Genomic DNA, 13,334 nt, shown 5'->3' on the forward strand with positions numbered 1-13,334 from the left:
TATCTCAAGAATTTTAAAATTATTGGAAAATGTCTAGCTAGTTATTTTTCAGATTTACAGAGCAAGTTTTCATAGGACTGTTGCGATGGGGAACCTTTGAGCTTTTGCTACATTGCTAGTGGTGACAGAGATGAGAAGCTTCCACATGCAGTCGCCATCAGTGAGCGGCCCTCGGATAGAAAACAAAATTGTACAGTCCGCTAGAAGTGCATGTGGATGAGGACTGTACCTAGAAAGAATTTCAGCATACGCTCACACGGCAGAGTTCTAAATCCATGCCTCAGCATAGTCTGATCAACAAACCAGAGCAGAATACGGAAAGAGAAAAAGAAAGAAAAATAGAATAAGAATAGAAGAAAAAAAAAAGAATTTCAGAAAGAAAGGAAGAATTTCAAAAGAATTAGAATTTTTTTTTCAAAAGAATACAAACATGATCATTTGCATTGCATCAGACATTTTGTGTGCATTGCATCTTATGCATTTAGCATAGACAAAGAGTTATTTTATTATTGTGTGTGACTAGCCAAGAAAAGAAAATAGAAGCCCATGAGAATAAAGAAGAAAAGAAAATAGAAGCCTCGAGAATAGAAAAGAAATTAGAGATATACAAGAAAAATGATAGAAATTAGTACATGCTAGAAAAGAAAGAAATTAGAAACATGACAAATGGCAAGGAAACTTACGTATGTTGAGGAGAGAAGGAAATAGAAGGTGTAATCTAGTAGAGAACAGAAATAAAATGATAATAAAGATAGCCAACACTAGAAAGATTTGAGAAAAAAAATAGAGACTGCTAAGTAGTACGGTGAGAATAAAGAGAGAAAGCAAGCAGAAATTTAGAAGCAGTACAGCAAAAATGGGACAACGAAGTAAGAGCATAGTTAGATTTAATTTACTACACTGAGCATTTATAAATCATCCCGTTGCTTTCTTATTTTGTGGTATAGATTGTAGCAGTCGGGAGACGTTAAGCTGGCAATGATAGCACACTGTCCAGTGAAGGAATTAATATGGATTTATGAATATATTTTTGGTAGTAATAATATTTAGAAAAATATCTTCCATGCTTTTTGATTCATTAGAAAATAATTTTATTATTATAAATGTGAGAAATGGCCATTGTGTAAGAGTATTTTATAACTGGATTAAAAAAAAAAAAAAATTAGACGAACACTTTAAGCTAGCAATTCTCTGGATATCATAGGATACTTAGTGAATACTTGCCTAGTGAGAGATTACATTTTTGGTATCAGAGCAAGTTTTAGAGACCTTAAGATGTTTTCTGAAAGAAAGCTAGATCAGAAGCTAGTTATGGAAAGTGATAGTGTGCCTTTCAAGCACAAGACGTGCTCCGTAAGCTGACCGCTGATAGTAATTTTTTTTTACTTGGTGGGTGATGTTATGATGATTAATAGTAGTTGTGTTATATATTGATAGTAAGAATCAATAGAGATGTGGGTGACATGCCTAATCCTGCTAGCGTTTGTACACACAGGTTTAGATGAGCAGGGGTTGTAGTCTCATATATTTAGTAGCGGGAGAGTAAGCCTCTAAGTAGCAAGATTAGTTTTGGATCAATGACTGCAAACCTATTGCGAATTAACTCTAGAAAGAAAAACTTGAAGGTAAGTGGGCGCAAGGCCTGCATAGTGGTTTAGAGAGAATGGTAGCCTATTAGAGATGTGGTACAGTAAGAGACTCACATTTGAGATGGTACTATGCCAGCCACTGACATTAGTTACAGATCCGTGGGGTTCTAGAGAACCATGGTTAGTTAACCGATCCGGATAAAGTTGTTAAAGCGAGGAGAGGTAAGTATGAATCTAGTTAGATTAAATATCCCTGATTAAAAGGATTATTTGAGTATAAATTCCTAGGGAACATGAAGTAGAGGAGTATCGTTAGAGAAGAGTGAGATTCTTAGATGATTGTGATATGTTGTTTTAGAAAGGGCTATCAATTAGTCTCGTTTTAAAACCCGGACCGGCCGATTCGACCCGGAGCCGGCCTTTACTCCAGTCCGGGTTACATAAAAGCCTGGAATGTCATAAACATGCTACACCCTTTTGGGGATGCATTCAGTGCTTCAGTTCAACATGTTAGGTTGCCATCAAGTAATGGTAGTGGGGCTCAGGTTGATTCTTCTATACAGAAAGAGCCACGTTCTGCTGCTTATATGGGTGATCAGAAACTTCTGTCTCCACCAAATGGGAGTTTGGGTATTCCAAATCCTAGAAAACTGGGAACCAGCGTTGGTGGTTATTATGGGGGTCCTCCCGGCATGGGTGTGATGGCGCAATTTCCAGTGTCGCCTATTTCTAGTCCAGTGTTGCCATCATCACCAGTTGGTGGAACAACTCATCCAGGTCGGCGAAATGATCTAAGGTATCCTCAGGGTTCACATAGAAATACAGGTATTTATCCTGGATGGCAAGGGCAGAGAGGAGTAAACATCTTTGATGACCCCAAGAGGCATTCATTTCTTGAAGAACTGAAATCCAGCAATGCGCAAAAGTTTGAGCTCTCGGACATAGCGGGGCGTATAGTAGAATTCAGGCAGTGTTCTTCACTGAGTTTGTTTTCCTAAAGCCTTACATCATGAGATTGTTGTACTATCTCCTATATGAAAATTAATTTGCATGCATATCTCACTTCAGTGTGGATCAACATGGGAGTCGATTTATTCAGCAGAAGCTGGAACACTGCAGTGTTGAAGACAAGGTTTCCGTTTTTAAAGAAGTTCTTCCACATGCTTCAAAATTAATGACTGATGTTTTTGGGAATTACGTTATTCAAAAGGTATGCTTTTCAACAATATTTGGTCCTAAATGCATAATTATTTTAAGCAAATTATCTTGCTGGACTTTTGAACTCTGTAGTTAGTATGCTATTAATTGTTTCTTGTTGCATTCTGATTTATTACAGTTTTTTGAGCATGGAAGTCCTGAGCAGAGGAAAGAGCTTGCAGACAAACTTGTTGGCCAGATGCTGCCTTTAAGTTTGCAGATGTATGGTTGCCGTGTGATACAGAAGGTGGGCTAAGTTTTCTTAAATATATCTCTTTAAATTTAGTGGTACATTGGCTTCTTCTAGAGCATTTGTTTTGTGGTTACTGTGAGCCTTCAAGTGCTAGAGGTGTGAGCTGTTCATGATATTCAGCTGATTGGTGCTGGCTTTAAAAGCTTTTAGCCTTCTTTTATAGGCCCGCAGGCCTCACAAATGATTAAAGGGCCTTTAAGCTAGTTTAGTCATTTAGAGATGTTTGACTGGAATGTGAGACAATCAACAGAAACAACATCACCCTTTTAGGAGTAGATTGGGCAATCAGAGAAAGCAAAGTAATTTCCAAAGGGAAGGCTTTCAGTGTGGAAGAAAGATACCAAATTAAATAAGAATTTTTGCAGGGAATATTGTGGGGAGGGGGCAGAACTGGACTCTCCCTTTGAAGGAAGATCTGTCTTGTATATAAAAAGACGGATCCTTAAGGTAGTGAAGGCATATTGAGGGCTTTGCTCCTCATTGTGGATTCATTATAACTTATTTTTCTGATTTTGTCTGCTAAAGATGGTTATGCCCAAAGTCAAAAACTATTTATTACCACACCTGATTTTGTGAGACAGTGAAGCTTGCTTTTTTCCCTTCCCCTGATTTGCTCGAGTCTTTCTTTCCCTCACAGTGCTACACTTAGTCCTTTGATTTTGATCAAATCTTTAATTCATCCCATCTGCATAAATTGACTTTTTGATTTTTCAATAAGCGGGAGAACCGTTGAACCATTTGTATGTCATATGCAAATGGTTTTGTACGTTACTCATAATAGCCTCAAAATTGGTCCAAATTTCTGAAATTATTGAAAGATGCTTTGAAGCAATAGGTTGTTGCCTTATAGATTTTGTAGGGTAGGCAATTTGTCTAGAATTTTGTGTGTTAGATGTAATAAAGCTATCTGAGTTTTCATCATAGCTTTGTATGTATATTCTTGCTTTCAGTTAATCTTGTTATTCCTTTTACATTACATACTATGTTATGACCTTTTCTTTTTCTTGGTGTGTGTGTGGGTGGGTGGGTGGGTGGGGGGTCTTTTGAGTTCTAAGGGCCTGTGAATATATTTTCCTCAGAAAGAATGAATCAATTTTTGCTTGAATGAGTTCCAAGTATAACCGTATAGTCTTCAGTTTGAAATTTTAATATCATTTTCTTTGAATCTTGAATTTATTTATTTATTTATTTTTATCTAGGCCCTTGAAGTCATTGAGCTTGATCAGAAAACACGATTAGTGCTTGAGCTTGATGGGCATGTCATGAGATGTGTACGTGACCAGAATGGGAATCATGTGATACAGAAGTGTATAGAATGTGTACCTACAGAAAGAATTGGATTTATTATTTCTGCTTTTCGAGGTCAAGTTGCCATGCTTTCTACACATCCATATGGTTGTCGTGTTATTCAGGTAATAGAACTCAATTTCTTGGTTGTGCAGACTTCTTTTATTTATTTGAGATCCCATTTTGTTTGTTGAAACTATTATTTGTTTATCTTTTATTTTTTTTATTTTTCTTTTCTATAGAGAGTTTTGGAGCATTGTTCAGATGAACAACAAGGTCAATGTATAGTGGATGAAATTTTGGAATCTGCTTATGTTCTTGCTCAGGACCAGTATGGGAACTATGTTACCCAGGTAGGTATTGTGTGCTTTGTGCTGTTTACTTAATTCTTTAATTGTTGTTGGATAGCATCAGCTATCTATGAAGTGCTTAGAAGCAAGTCAATTTCTCATAAAATGGTGTGTTTTTGCTTCTTTATTCCAACAACAAATAGTTTATTGTTGTACATGCCTCAAACTGACTTCTTTGAATGAGTTGATTACCAAGCTTATTTGTCTTGATTGGACTTATAGTTCTCTTTAGCTTTTAGCACCAAGTTCATATACTTTGTTAAACAGTTCAGGCATTATTGGCCTTCATTCACCAATAGTCTTATGATCTCACCAGTTCATGATGTAGATGATTCCTCATTATTTGTTTGGTAGTTATTTGTCAAGATGGTTTGTATATCTAATTTGTACTAGACAGATTAATTGATGGGCTAACAGCATCATACAAATCTAATTTTAATACCGACTTTGTTTCCTGCACAAGTATGTATTTAAGTTGGAAGTTATTTATTACTCTTCTGCTGCCTCATAAGAAGAAAAACAAAATTGTATTAATGTTCAGCTTATAATGTTATGGTGTGGAACATAAGTTTTTAGCTTCCTTTAAAATTCATGTTTGTGTTCCTAATCAAGACACGAATATTGCGAATATTGAGTATAAAAACTAGAGTAATATAATTGACTTATTCCTTCTGCTCCCTAAAGTTTGAAAAGTGGTTTTTAGAAAATCAGTGGACAAAGTGGAGATTAATGCCTACTTGAAGGAGTACCTTAAGATTACTGCAATCTCCATAATATAGCCTTAAATGTTGCTTTAGATCCACTTAAGTAAACCTAAGGGCTCGGTCAAACTGATAGTAAAAAATATCTAACATTGTTCTTAACATCGTGAATGCGATTAGCTCCATTTATATGCATCGACTTTGCTTATCCATTGCATAAAGTGCATTTTGATTTTAGGGAAGTTCAAGCCCCCTTGGTTGGTATAAGACATATGCCTATGTAAGGACTTGCATGTGGAGTGTCTTTTTCAGGCAATGTTTGGTGGAGCAAACATATGGTGCCAAATTTTCTCTAGAATCAAGAAATTTTTGGACTTTTCTACTCATGATGATGTATATTTTTTCCAGTTTCTTTTTTTTTTTTTTTTTTTTTTTTTTTTTTAGTGAATTAGGGATTGATTCTTGGATTATTGGGTTTTGCTTTGTGCATTTTTTTTCCCTCTGATGTTGGATTGAGAATTTCATGCTCTTGCGAAAGGAGGTTTTTCATGGCTTTTATTTCCTACTTCCATATCTGGTATTATTTTGTTTCCTAGTGACAAAGATGAAGGAAAAGGATTTCTCTTCTTGTGAACTAAGGCTAAAGCACCCTCTAGGAAGTCTGCCTGTGGTCATCCCCCTTTTACTTTAGTATATGTAGTCCTTGACCAATGATTAGTATGAATTCTGATGTTACATTTACTAGCTTGCTTTGTGAATTAGGTGTGTGTTTGCAATATTATTCTTCTGTCTTTAGTGCTTTGTGAGGTTTCTGTTTTTAGTTGGTCGAAGTCATTGTTTGTATCAGTTTTTTACTGCCTAAAATTATCCACCTTTTCTGTTTCTGATCTCTCTGATGGTTTCATCAACTATAATATGAATTGGTTATACTGCTCGTAGCATGTTCTGGAGAGGGGAAAATCCAATGAAAGAAGCCAAATTATCAGCAAGGTGGCTGGAAAAATTGTACAGTTGAGTCAGCATAAATATGCATCAAATGTTGTTGAGAAGTGTTTGGAGTATGGTGATGCTGCTGAGCGGGAGCTATTGATTGAGGAGATTATTGGGCAATCTGAAGAAAATGACAATTTACTGGTGAGACAAATTGAAATCGTAATTTACAAATTCTACTATTATCATTTCTACGTCATTAGCCTTTTTTGAGGTGATGTCTTTTTTTCTCTTTGCTGACTCTTGAGTTCTTGAATTTCCATGTATCAGATAATGATGAAGGACCAATTTGCTAACTATGTGGTGCAGAAGATTCTTGAAAAATGTAGTGATAAACAACGGGTAGCATTGATCAATCAGATAAAGGTTCATTGCCAGGCTCTGAAGAAATACACTTATGGGAAGCACATAGTTGCTCGGTTTGAACAACTTTATGGTGAAGGTACATAAATCTCATATTGGTGCATGCACATATTTACAATCTTCTGTTATGTTATTTTTCATATTTATATGCTTTGGAATGTTTGCTTGCTCATGTAAGCACACTATGCATGGCTAACTGAAAGAAGCAAAAATCTCTAGATGGGACAAAGTATTGGCATTTAGATAAATCATTTTCGAGGAACGCTGTGATTTTTCTGAGCAATGGCCTTAGTCTTCATCAATTCATCAATTTTTTCTTCTTTTTGGTTTTTTATTTTCTGTTCAACTTCCATAGTCGACACACTTCTATCATACATTCTGTTATGAAGATTTCAATCTAAAATTCCCTACAGCCTTTAATGGATTCTGTTGTTGACAATCATTGACACGTTGCTGTTTCTATGATATCACCAGGATTACATGCATTTGATATCAATATCTATATAACATCAAATGTAGACACTGCATGCTTTATTGTGAACATTTACAGAAGGTCCATGCCTACCGGCATGGATTTGTGTATACAATTTTATGACTTCATCTTTTAACCTCTGTTGCATGATGATGATTCTTCAACCAGAGTATTTTGTCCATTCCTGAATGATACCAAGATCATTATAGATATTCTTGAAATCACGAGAAGACTTACCTTGAAGCTTATAATATTTATTACAAACCTCCTTGTAAGAGAGGTGTGTATTTAAGTTGGATGAAATTTATCCTTTAAGATAATAATTCTTTGAGGGCGCCACACTGTTGTCATTGCTTGCATTTGATGTCCTAAATAGATTGTTAAAGAAAGGTCTTTTGCTAATGTAATTTTTGTCGAAAAAGATTAAGAAAATATATGGTGTGTTTGATTTTATGCATGCATGCATGTGATATTTTGTTCTTTGATATAATCACAATAATGTTAATGTTGATCTCTCATGTGCAGAAAGCCAAGCCTCAGAAACTTCGGATGGATAGAATGGGATAGCACTTTCATTGGAAATTCTGAGAGGATTTGGTGGCAAATCCCAGTTAATTGTTTGGAAGAAGTATGCCACTTTAGTAATCTGATTCTAATACTTGCCAGTTTGATAAAGCTAGTTAGTAAATATATGTAATATATATAATATGTATGTTCAAACTGTGTATAGAAGTAATTAATGGTGATGTATTGCTTGGAGTTAACTTTTTCTATTTTCATATTTGAAGAGAGGGGCTTTCTTAGAGTGTCACATACCAATTTACTTAAAATTCGAGCATTTATATTACTAATATATACATATTAATAGGAGGTTCCATGGTATGTCAATTGTACTTAAGTAATTAGGTGTTATTTGATTTGAGTCAATACATTTTGAAGTTTATTTTCAAATTACAATATTTCTTTAATGGAGTTCGGTTTTTAATAAAATAATTTTTTATTAATTTATATAAGTTATAATTGCACAAATTCTAGATTTTAAGTCAGCATACTCGTGATGCATGTTTTGAGATTAAATGTATCAGTGACCCTCGAGTGGTGTAAGCCTGGGAATTTACTATCGATTTAATTTCATATTTCTTGAGATTAATTTTTGATAAACTTGAAACTAAGCACACAGGCCTTCGATATATAAACTTAAACTCAGTCATAAATGCAATTAATTAAACTTCAGGATTCTCTTCTGGACTTAAATTGTGCAAACCAAATTAACAATATAAAAATAATTGTTCCATCGAAATAAATATAAAATAATTGAAAAGGAACGTATTCAACTACTAATAGCTTCTTTACTGCTTATACATGAAAATTACAATGTTATCTAACTGAGTATGACATATATCAAAATCAATGCTAAACATACTTAAAAAAACCATTGAAAACAAAAATCAATACATATATCAATGAAATAAAACCATAACCTACACCAATATGAGTTGATCCAAAGGATCATTATTAAGGCCATGATAGTTGTGGCATATGATCCAACAAAACTCCAGCGGAATGCTACCATGTCAATAGAAGATTCATTATCATCTTCTTTTTCAATGGATGCTAGAGGTGGTGGTATTGGCTCATTAGTGCAGCTTTTCTTAATTAATTGGCCACAAAGATAAGGATTACCTTCATAATCGCTTTCATTAAAACTCCCAAACTGAGCTTGATCAGGAATGGATCCAGATAAGTTATTGTGTGCCACGTTGAAGACCTCCAAATAATTTAATTGAGTTAATTGTGTAGGAATTTGGCCACTTAAATTATTGTGGGAAAGGTCTAGGCTCTCTATCTCTTTCAGATTGGAAAAGCTCTTTGGAATAGGTCCTGATAACAAATTATAAGACAAATTCAATGCAATGATTCCTTGGAGGTCTCCAATTTTTGATGGGATTTCACCAGTTAATTCATTGTCTGACAGATCCAATCCAACAACCTTTCCAAGAGGATAACCCTTGTAAGACTCAAATCTATTTTTCATCGTAAATTCTACTTCAAGGGTTACTTCTACACTTGCAAATCCACTAGATTCTTCCTCCATAGTAATGGATGAATCATGGTTGTAAAACCCTTGTGCATCACTAGGAACATCGAAACCATACCTTGGAAAGAAATCTTTCCATTCAGTCTCTACCTTTCTCCAACGTGTCAAATTAGTAAAGCATGAAGGTATTGATCCATTGAGTCTGTTATGTGAAAGATCTAAGAGACCTAGGTTTTGTAGTCGACACAATTGGTTAGGAATATGGCCTTGTAGGTGATTGCCTGACAAAAGAAGAAACTTAAGAGCTGAATGATCATTAAACCAATGTGGATCGATATTTCCAGAAAATTTGTTCTCTCTCAAATCAAGTGTAATCAATTCAAAGCTTTCGAACAATGAACTTGGAATTGATCCACTAAGAGCGTTCTTTTGCATGTAAAGATAGCTCACTGATAAAAGATTAAAGTCAATTGCTATGGATCCAAACAACCTATTTTCAAAGATGTCTAGCATTTCAAGGCTTTTGAGATTGTTTAGTTGAATGGGAATAGTACCTTCTAAAAGATTCTTTGACATTAAAAGATAAGCAAGAGATGAAAAATTACCAATCCAAGAAGGAATTTGACCAGATACCTTGTTGTTGGAGATATTTAAGAAATATAAAAAAGTTGCATTTAAGAGCCCATCTCCAATCTTCCCACTAAAGTTGTTATCCAAGTATAACCACTGCAATTGAGTTAGGTTCATCTGTCTAGGAAAAATCTGCCCATGAAATTTGTTATCCGATAGTCTTAGTAATTCTAATGAGAAGCAACCATCAACAAAATGATTAGGTAACTCTCCTGAAAAATTATTGCGAGACAAATCCAGAATACTGAGTCTTTTCATTTCACCCATTGAAGAAGGAATATTGCCTTCTAAACAATTCTTTGACATGTCTATATACGACAAGTTAGGCAAAATTGTACCTATATTCTCGGGCAACTGACCTGTGAAATTGTTGCTGGAAATATCTACATGAAGTAAAATGCACTTAGAGTTGGGCACTTGAAGGATTCCTGAGAATGAGTTGTTCCTCAAACTTAGAACTTGTAATTTGGTGTTATTTTGTAACAACCAAGTGGGAAAGGTTCCAACCATCTTGTTATCAGAGAGTTCAACATATCGTAGATTGTAGAGGTATAAAAGAAAACCAGGTATGGCATCCAAGTTGCAATTCCGTAAGTTGATAAGCTTGAGGTAAGTCAAGTTGCATAGGCATTTAAAGTCTTGACCACCGAAACTATTGAAACCAAGATCCAATTCAGCCAAGTTCTTCAATTCACAGATTCCTAAAAATGGAGATCAAATAGATAAAAATAAAAGGTTAAACACTCATAAACAAATAGGTATGCGATTATAAAGGGAATTCTAGAATCGTATAAAAAAAAAGAAAAGAAATTAACAAAATGTTGATAATAAGAAAATGATACATATAGTTGAGGTCAATTCAATTTACCATTTAAAGATCAATTAGTTTTAATCACACTCACATTATGATTCAGAAAGTATTGCAACACCCTTGCTTTTAGCACAAAAATGTTAAAATAAATATATTAAGTGCACTATAGTTGTTTTATAGACTAAAAAAATGGAAGAGACTGTTTTTTTTGGGAGGTGCTATCTTTAATTTGACTACAAAACAAGTTCTATTTCCTAAAGTTTAGTCAATAGATACAGAGTGTATCATATGACTGAGAGATGTCATGGGTGTGTAATCTTCATGAAGTTTGATTTGTTAATTTGTATATTTGTTGTTTTGAGGAAATAAGAAATTTTGTATATGTAGACAATAGAATGTTTAGATTATTTATATGATTTTTACATCCTTGATTTTGTATTTGTTTTGTGATTCATAGCAGATCGTTACATGCTTCTTCTTTAATTTTAGATTTTCATAACTAGTTTAATTTCCATTAATTATTTGTTTTTATTTTGTTGTCATTTTCCCTTTTTAGTCTTAATCCTGCATGAGTTTTCTAATATGATATATTTAGCTTGAATTTTAATTAGTAACTTCATAATTGAATTATTCTCAATTTTCTTTTAAAGATCAGATTATTAATTATAACAATAAGCCATGCATATATTTGAAATCCGGTTGACTTCTATACATAGTTACCAACACTTCTAAGTTTCTTGAATTATTTAATCTAGCATCAAGAGAAAGGGGTTAGAGTTTAAGATACAAAGATCACCCTCCAATTACTCTTTCAGATGAAGGTTCAATTAGTTTACTTGAGCCAACTAGTTGGTATTTATTTTACATTGTCTTCCTAATTGATTTTTTTTTTATTGTCATTTATCCATGTATTATGCAATTAGTACTTAGAATGAAAGATGAATTATAAGGGTGCCATTATTTATTTTAACATAAAATTAAAGAATTTTTTTGTAAAATTTTAGATTTTGCATACCTAGGCTTGCCAAAGAGTTGTTGATTTGATTATGTTGTAGATCCAGTATTTTCAAATTTGTCAAATTTGCTGGACCTGAACCAATGAAAAGAAGAAATATAATTTTAAAATCACAGAATTGTTCTCGAAAATTAACTGAGGCCAACAGCTAAAACAACGAATATTTTACCTAAAGTAAGAGAGTCACCGCCCATTGCATTATGTCCCATATACAACTCTTCCAAGTTTTCCAAATTTTTTAAACCTGCATCAAGAGATAACTGGATGACAAAAGAAAGATCAAACTATACATTACATTCCCACTATTTTTGTATTAGAGGTTGAGCCAACTACTTATATACAATGAAGTTATTCGACCAATTAATCATGCAAATAATAATATTCCAATCTTAATTTGTAGAGTAGTGCCATACTATTAAACCATGTATATAAATTCTTCTACATAAATTGCTATGTTTATTTAATAGAGCATGTACACAACACAATTATACATACCTTGTCTTATATCTATATAAATTATTATTATCTAGTAATCTTATCCCAATAGAAAGAATTAGATATTAAAATACAAAAATACTCTTCGATAACATTTTGGATTCACAGCGTTGATATGATTCAATTAATTTATTTGAGTCAACTAGCAAATACAATGGAACATAGTTTAATGAGCTTAGTAATACTATACTATTGGTCTAAACGAACTCTTCAATGTATATTGATTTGGTAGACATGTTAAGTAATTGTCACTTTATTTATTTTATAAGTTCGTTTAGTTAATTCATTTTTGTATTATTGTTTATCCACATATCATGCAAGCAGTACTTGGAATAAAGGTTCAGTTATAAAGGTGCTATTATTCATTTTAACATTAAAAGAAAATTTTGCAATTTTTTGATTTTTCATACCTCTAGCATTTGCGATTTGATTATAACTTAAATCCAATCTTTTCAAATTGGTCAAATTTACTAAACCTGCACCAATGAAAAAGAGAAATAGAATTTAAGAATCAAATAGGAAATTATAGAAAAAATTAGATAATTATGTATTCTCAAAGATTAATTGAGTCCAACGGTTAAAACTACAAGTAATTTGATTTAATTTTTCAGAAAACTACTTTAGACTTAAAAGGTCAAGTTGTTATGAAAATTTTCAACATTAACATATTTAAATTAAAGGATTTAAAGTATTATGACAGTGGATAAGATTATTAAAATATTTTAATCTAAAACTTTGACAAATATTGGTTGTCATTAATGTTACCTAGCGAAGTAAGAGAACCACTCATTTCATTATATCTCATATTCAACTCTTCCAAGTTTTTTAGATTTTGTAAACCTGCATCAAGAGAGAGTTGGATGAGAAAGTAGGACAGTGAAGTAATCATACAAATAATAATATTTCAATCTTTGTATAGTAGTACCATACTACTAAACTACTTATATAAGATCTTTTAAATAAATTAATTGATATGTTTGTAATGTCATTTATTTAATTTTTAATTTTATGCAAGAGTACTTGTAATATACTTTTCTTCAGGTGTGATATTTATAGCATACCTAAACTTGCTAGAGAAGTGTTGATTTGATTATAACTTAGATACAAGCTTTTCAAGTTTGTCAAATTTGCTAAACCTGCACA

The 13,334-nt window shown here is 33.1% G+C and overlaps 2 protein-coding genes and 1 long non-coding RNA gene across 4 annotated transcripts; 1 reads left to right on the forward strand and 2 right to left on the reverse strand.

Moving 5' to 3' along the window:
• Positions 1-2,065: 2,065 nt before the first annotated feature.
• On the forward strand, positions 2,066-7,803 carry LOC116141864 (pumilio homolog 5-like). Of its 2 annotated transcripts, none has more exons than XM_031427334.1 (8): positions 2,066-2,556; positions 2,658-2,799; positions 2,926-3,033; positions 4,239-4,451; positions 4,569-4,679; positions 6,317-6,511; positions 6,638-6,809; positions 7,728-7,803. In XM_031427334.1, the coding sequence occupies exons 1-8, from the start codon at positions 2,177-2,179 to the stop codon at positions 7,757-7,759; spliced, it is 1,353 nt and encodes a 450-aa protein (XP_031283194.1). In that variant the 5' UTR covers positions 2,066-2,176; the 3' UTR covers positions 7,760-7,803. The 2 variants fall into 2 exon arrangements, with proteins under 2 accessions (XP_031283194.1, XP_031283195.1); XM_031427335.1 differs by lacking the exon at positions 7,728-7,803 and adding an exon at positions 7,371-7,460.
• Positions 7,804-8,662: 859 nt separating this feature from the next.
• On the reverse strand, positions 8,663-10,380 carry LOC116141814 (receptor-like protein 15). Its single transcript, XM_031427289.1, has 2 exons — positions 8,773-10,380; positions 8,663-8,683 (listed from the first exon to the last, which is right to left on the reverse strand). Exons 1-2 carry the CDS (start codon positions 10,378-10,380, stop codon positions 8,663-8,665), a joined length of 1,629 nt encoding a protein of 542 aa, XP_031283149.1.
• A 1,483-nt stretch (positions 10,381-11,863) lies between these two features.
• On the reverse strand, positions 11,864-13,293 carry LOC116141843. The gene is made up of 3 exons (XR_004129888.1): positions 13,253-13,293; positions 12,602-12,667; positions 11,864-11,940 (listed from the first exon to the last, which is right to left on the reverse strand). It is a non-coding gene; the product is annotated as an uncharacterized LOC116141843 (long non-coding RNA).
• Between the last annotated feature and the right edge of the window lie 41 nt (positions 13,294-13,334).

The sequence above is a fragment of the Pistacia vera genome, unplaced genomic scaffold, assembly GCF_008641045.1.
Source record: "Pistacia vera cultivar Batoury unplaced genomic scaffold, PisVer_v2 Contig400, whole genome shotgun sequence".
In the NCBI taxonomy this organism is placed as follows: Eukaryota; Viridiplantae; Streptophyta; class Magnoliopsida; order Sapindales; family Anacardiaceae; genus Pistacia; species Pistacia vera.

Coding starts and splice junctions, on each gene's coding strand:
- LOC116141814 (XM_031427289.1), bottom strand. CDS start 10,380: ATGGTTGGAACCTTTCCCACTTGGTTGTTACAAAATAACACCAAATTA. Junction 8,684..8,772: donor ATGAATCTTCTATTGACATG/GTAGCATTCCGC, acceptor ATATTGGTGTAG/GTTATGGTTTTATTTCATTG.
- LOC116141864 (XM_031427334.1), top strand. CDS start 2,177: ATGGGTGATCAGAAACTTCTGTCTCCACCAAATGGGAGTTTGGGTATT. Junction 2,800..2,925: donor GGAATTACGTTATTCAAAAG/GTATGCTTTTCA, acceptor GATTTATTACAG/TTTTTTGAGCATGGAAGTCC. Junction 4,452..4,568: donor ATGGTTGTCGTGTTATTCAG/GTAATAGAACTC, acceptor TCTTTTCTATAG/AGAGTTTTGGAGCATTGTTC.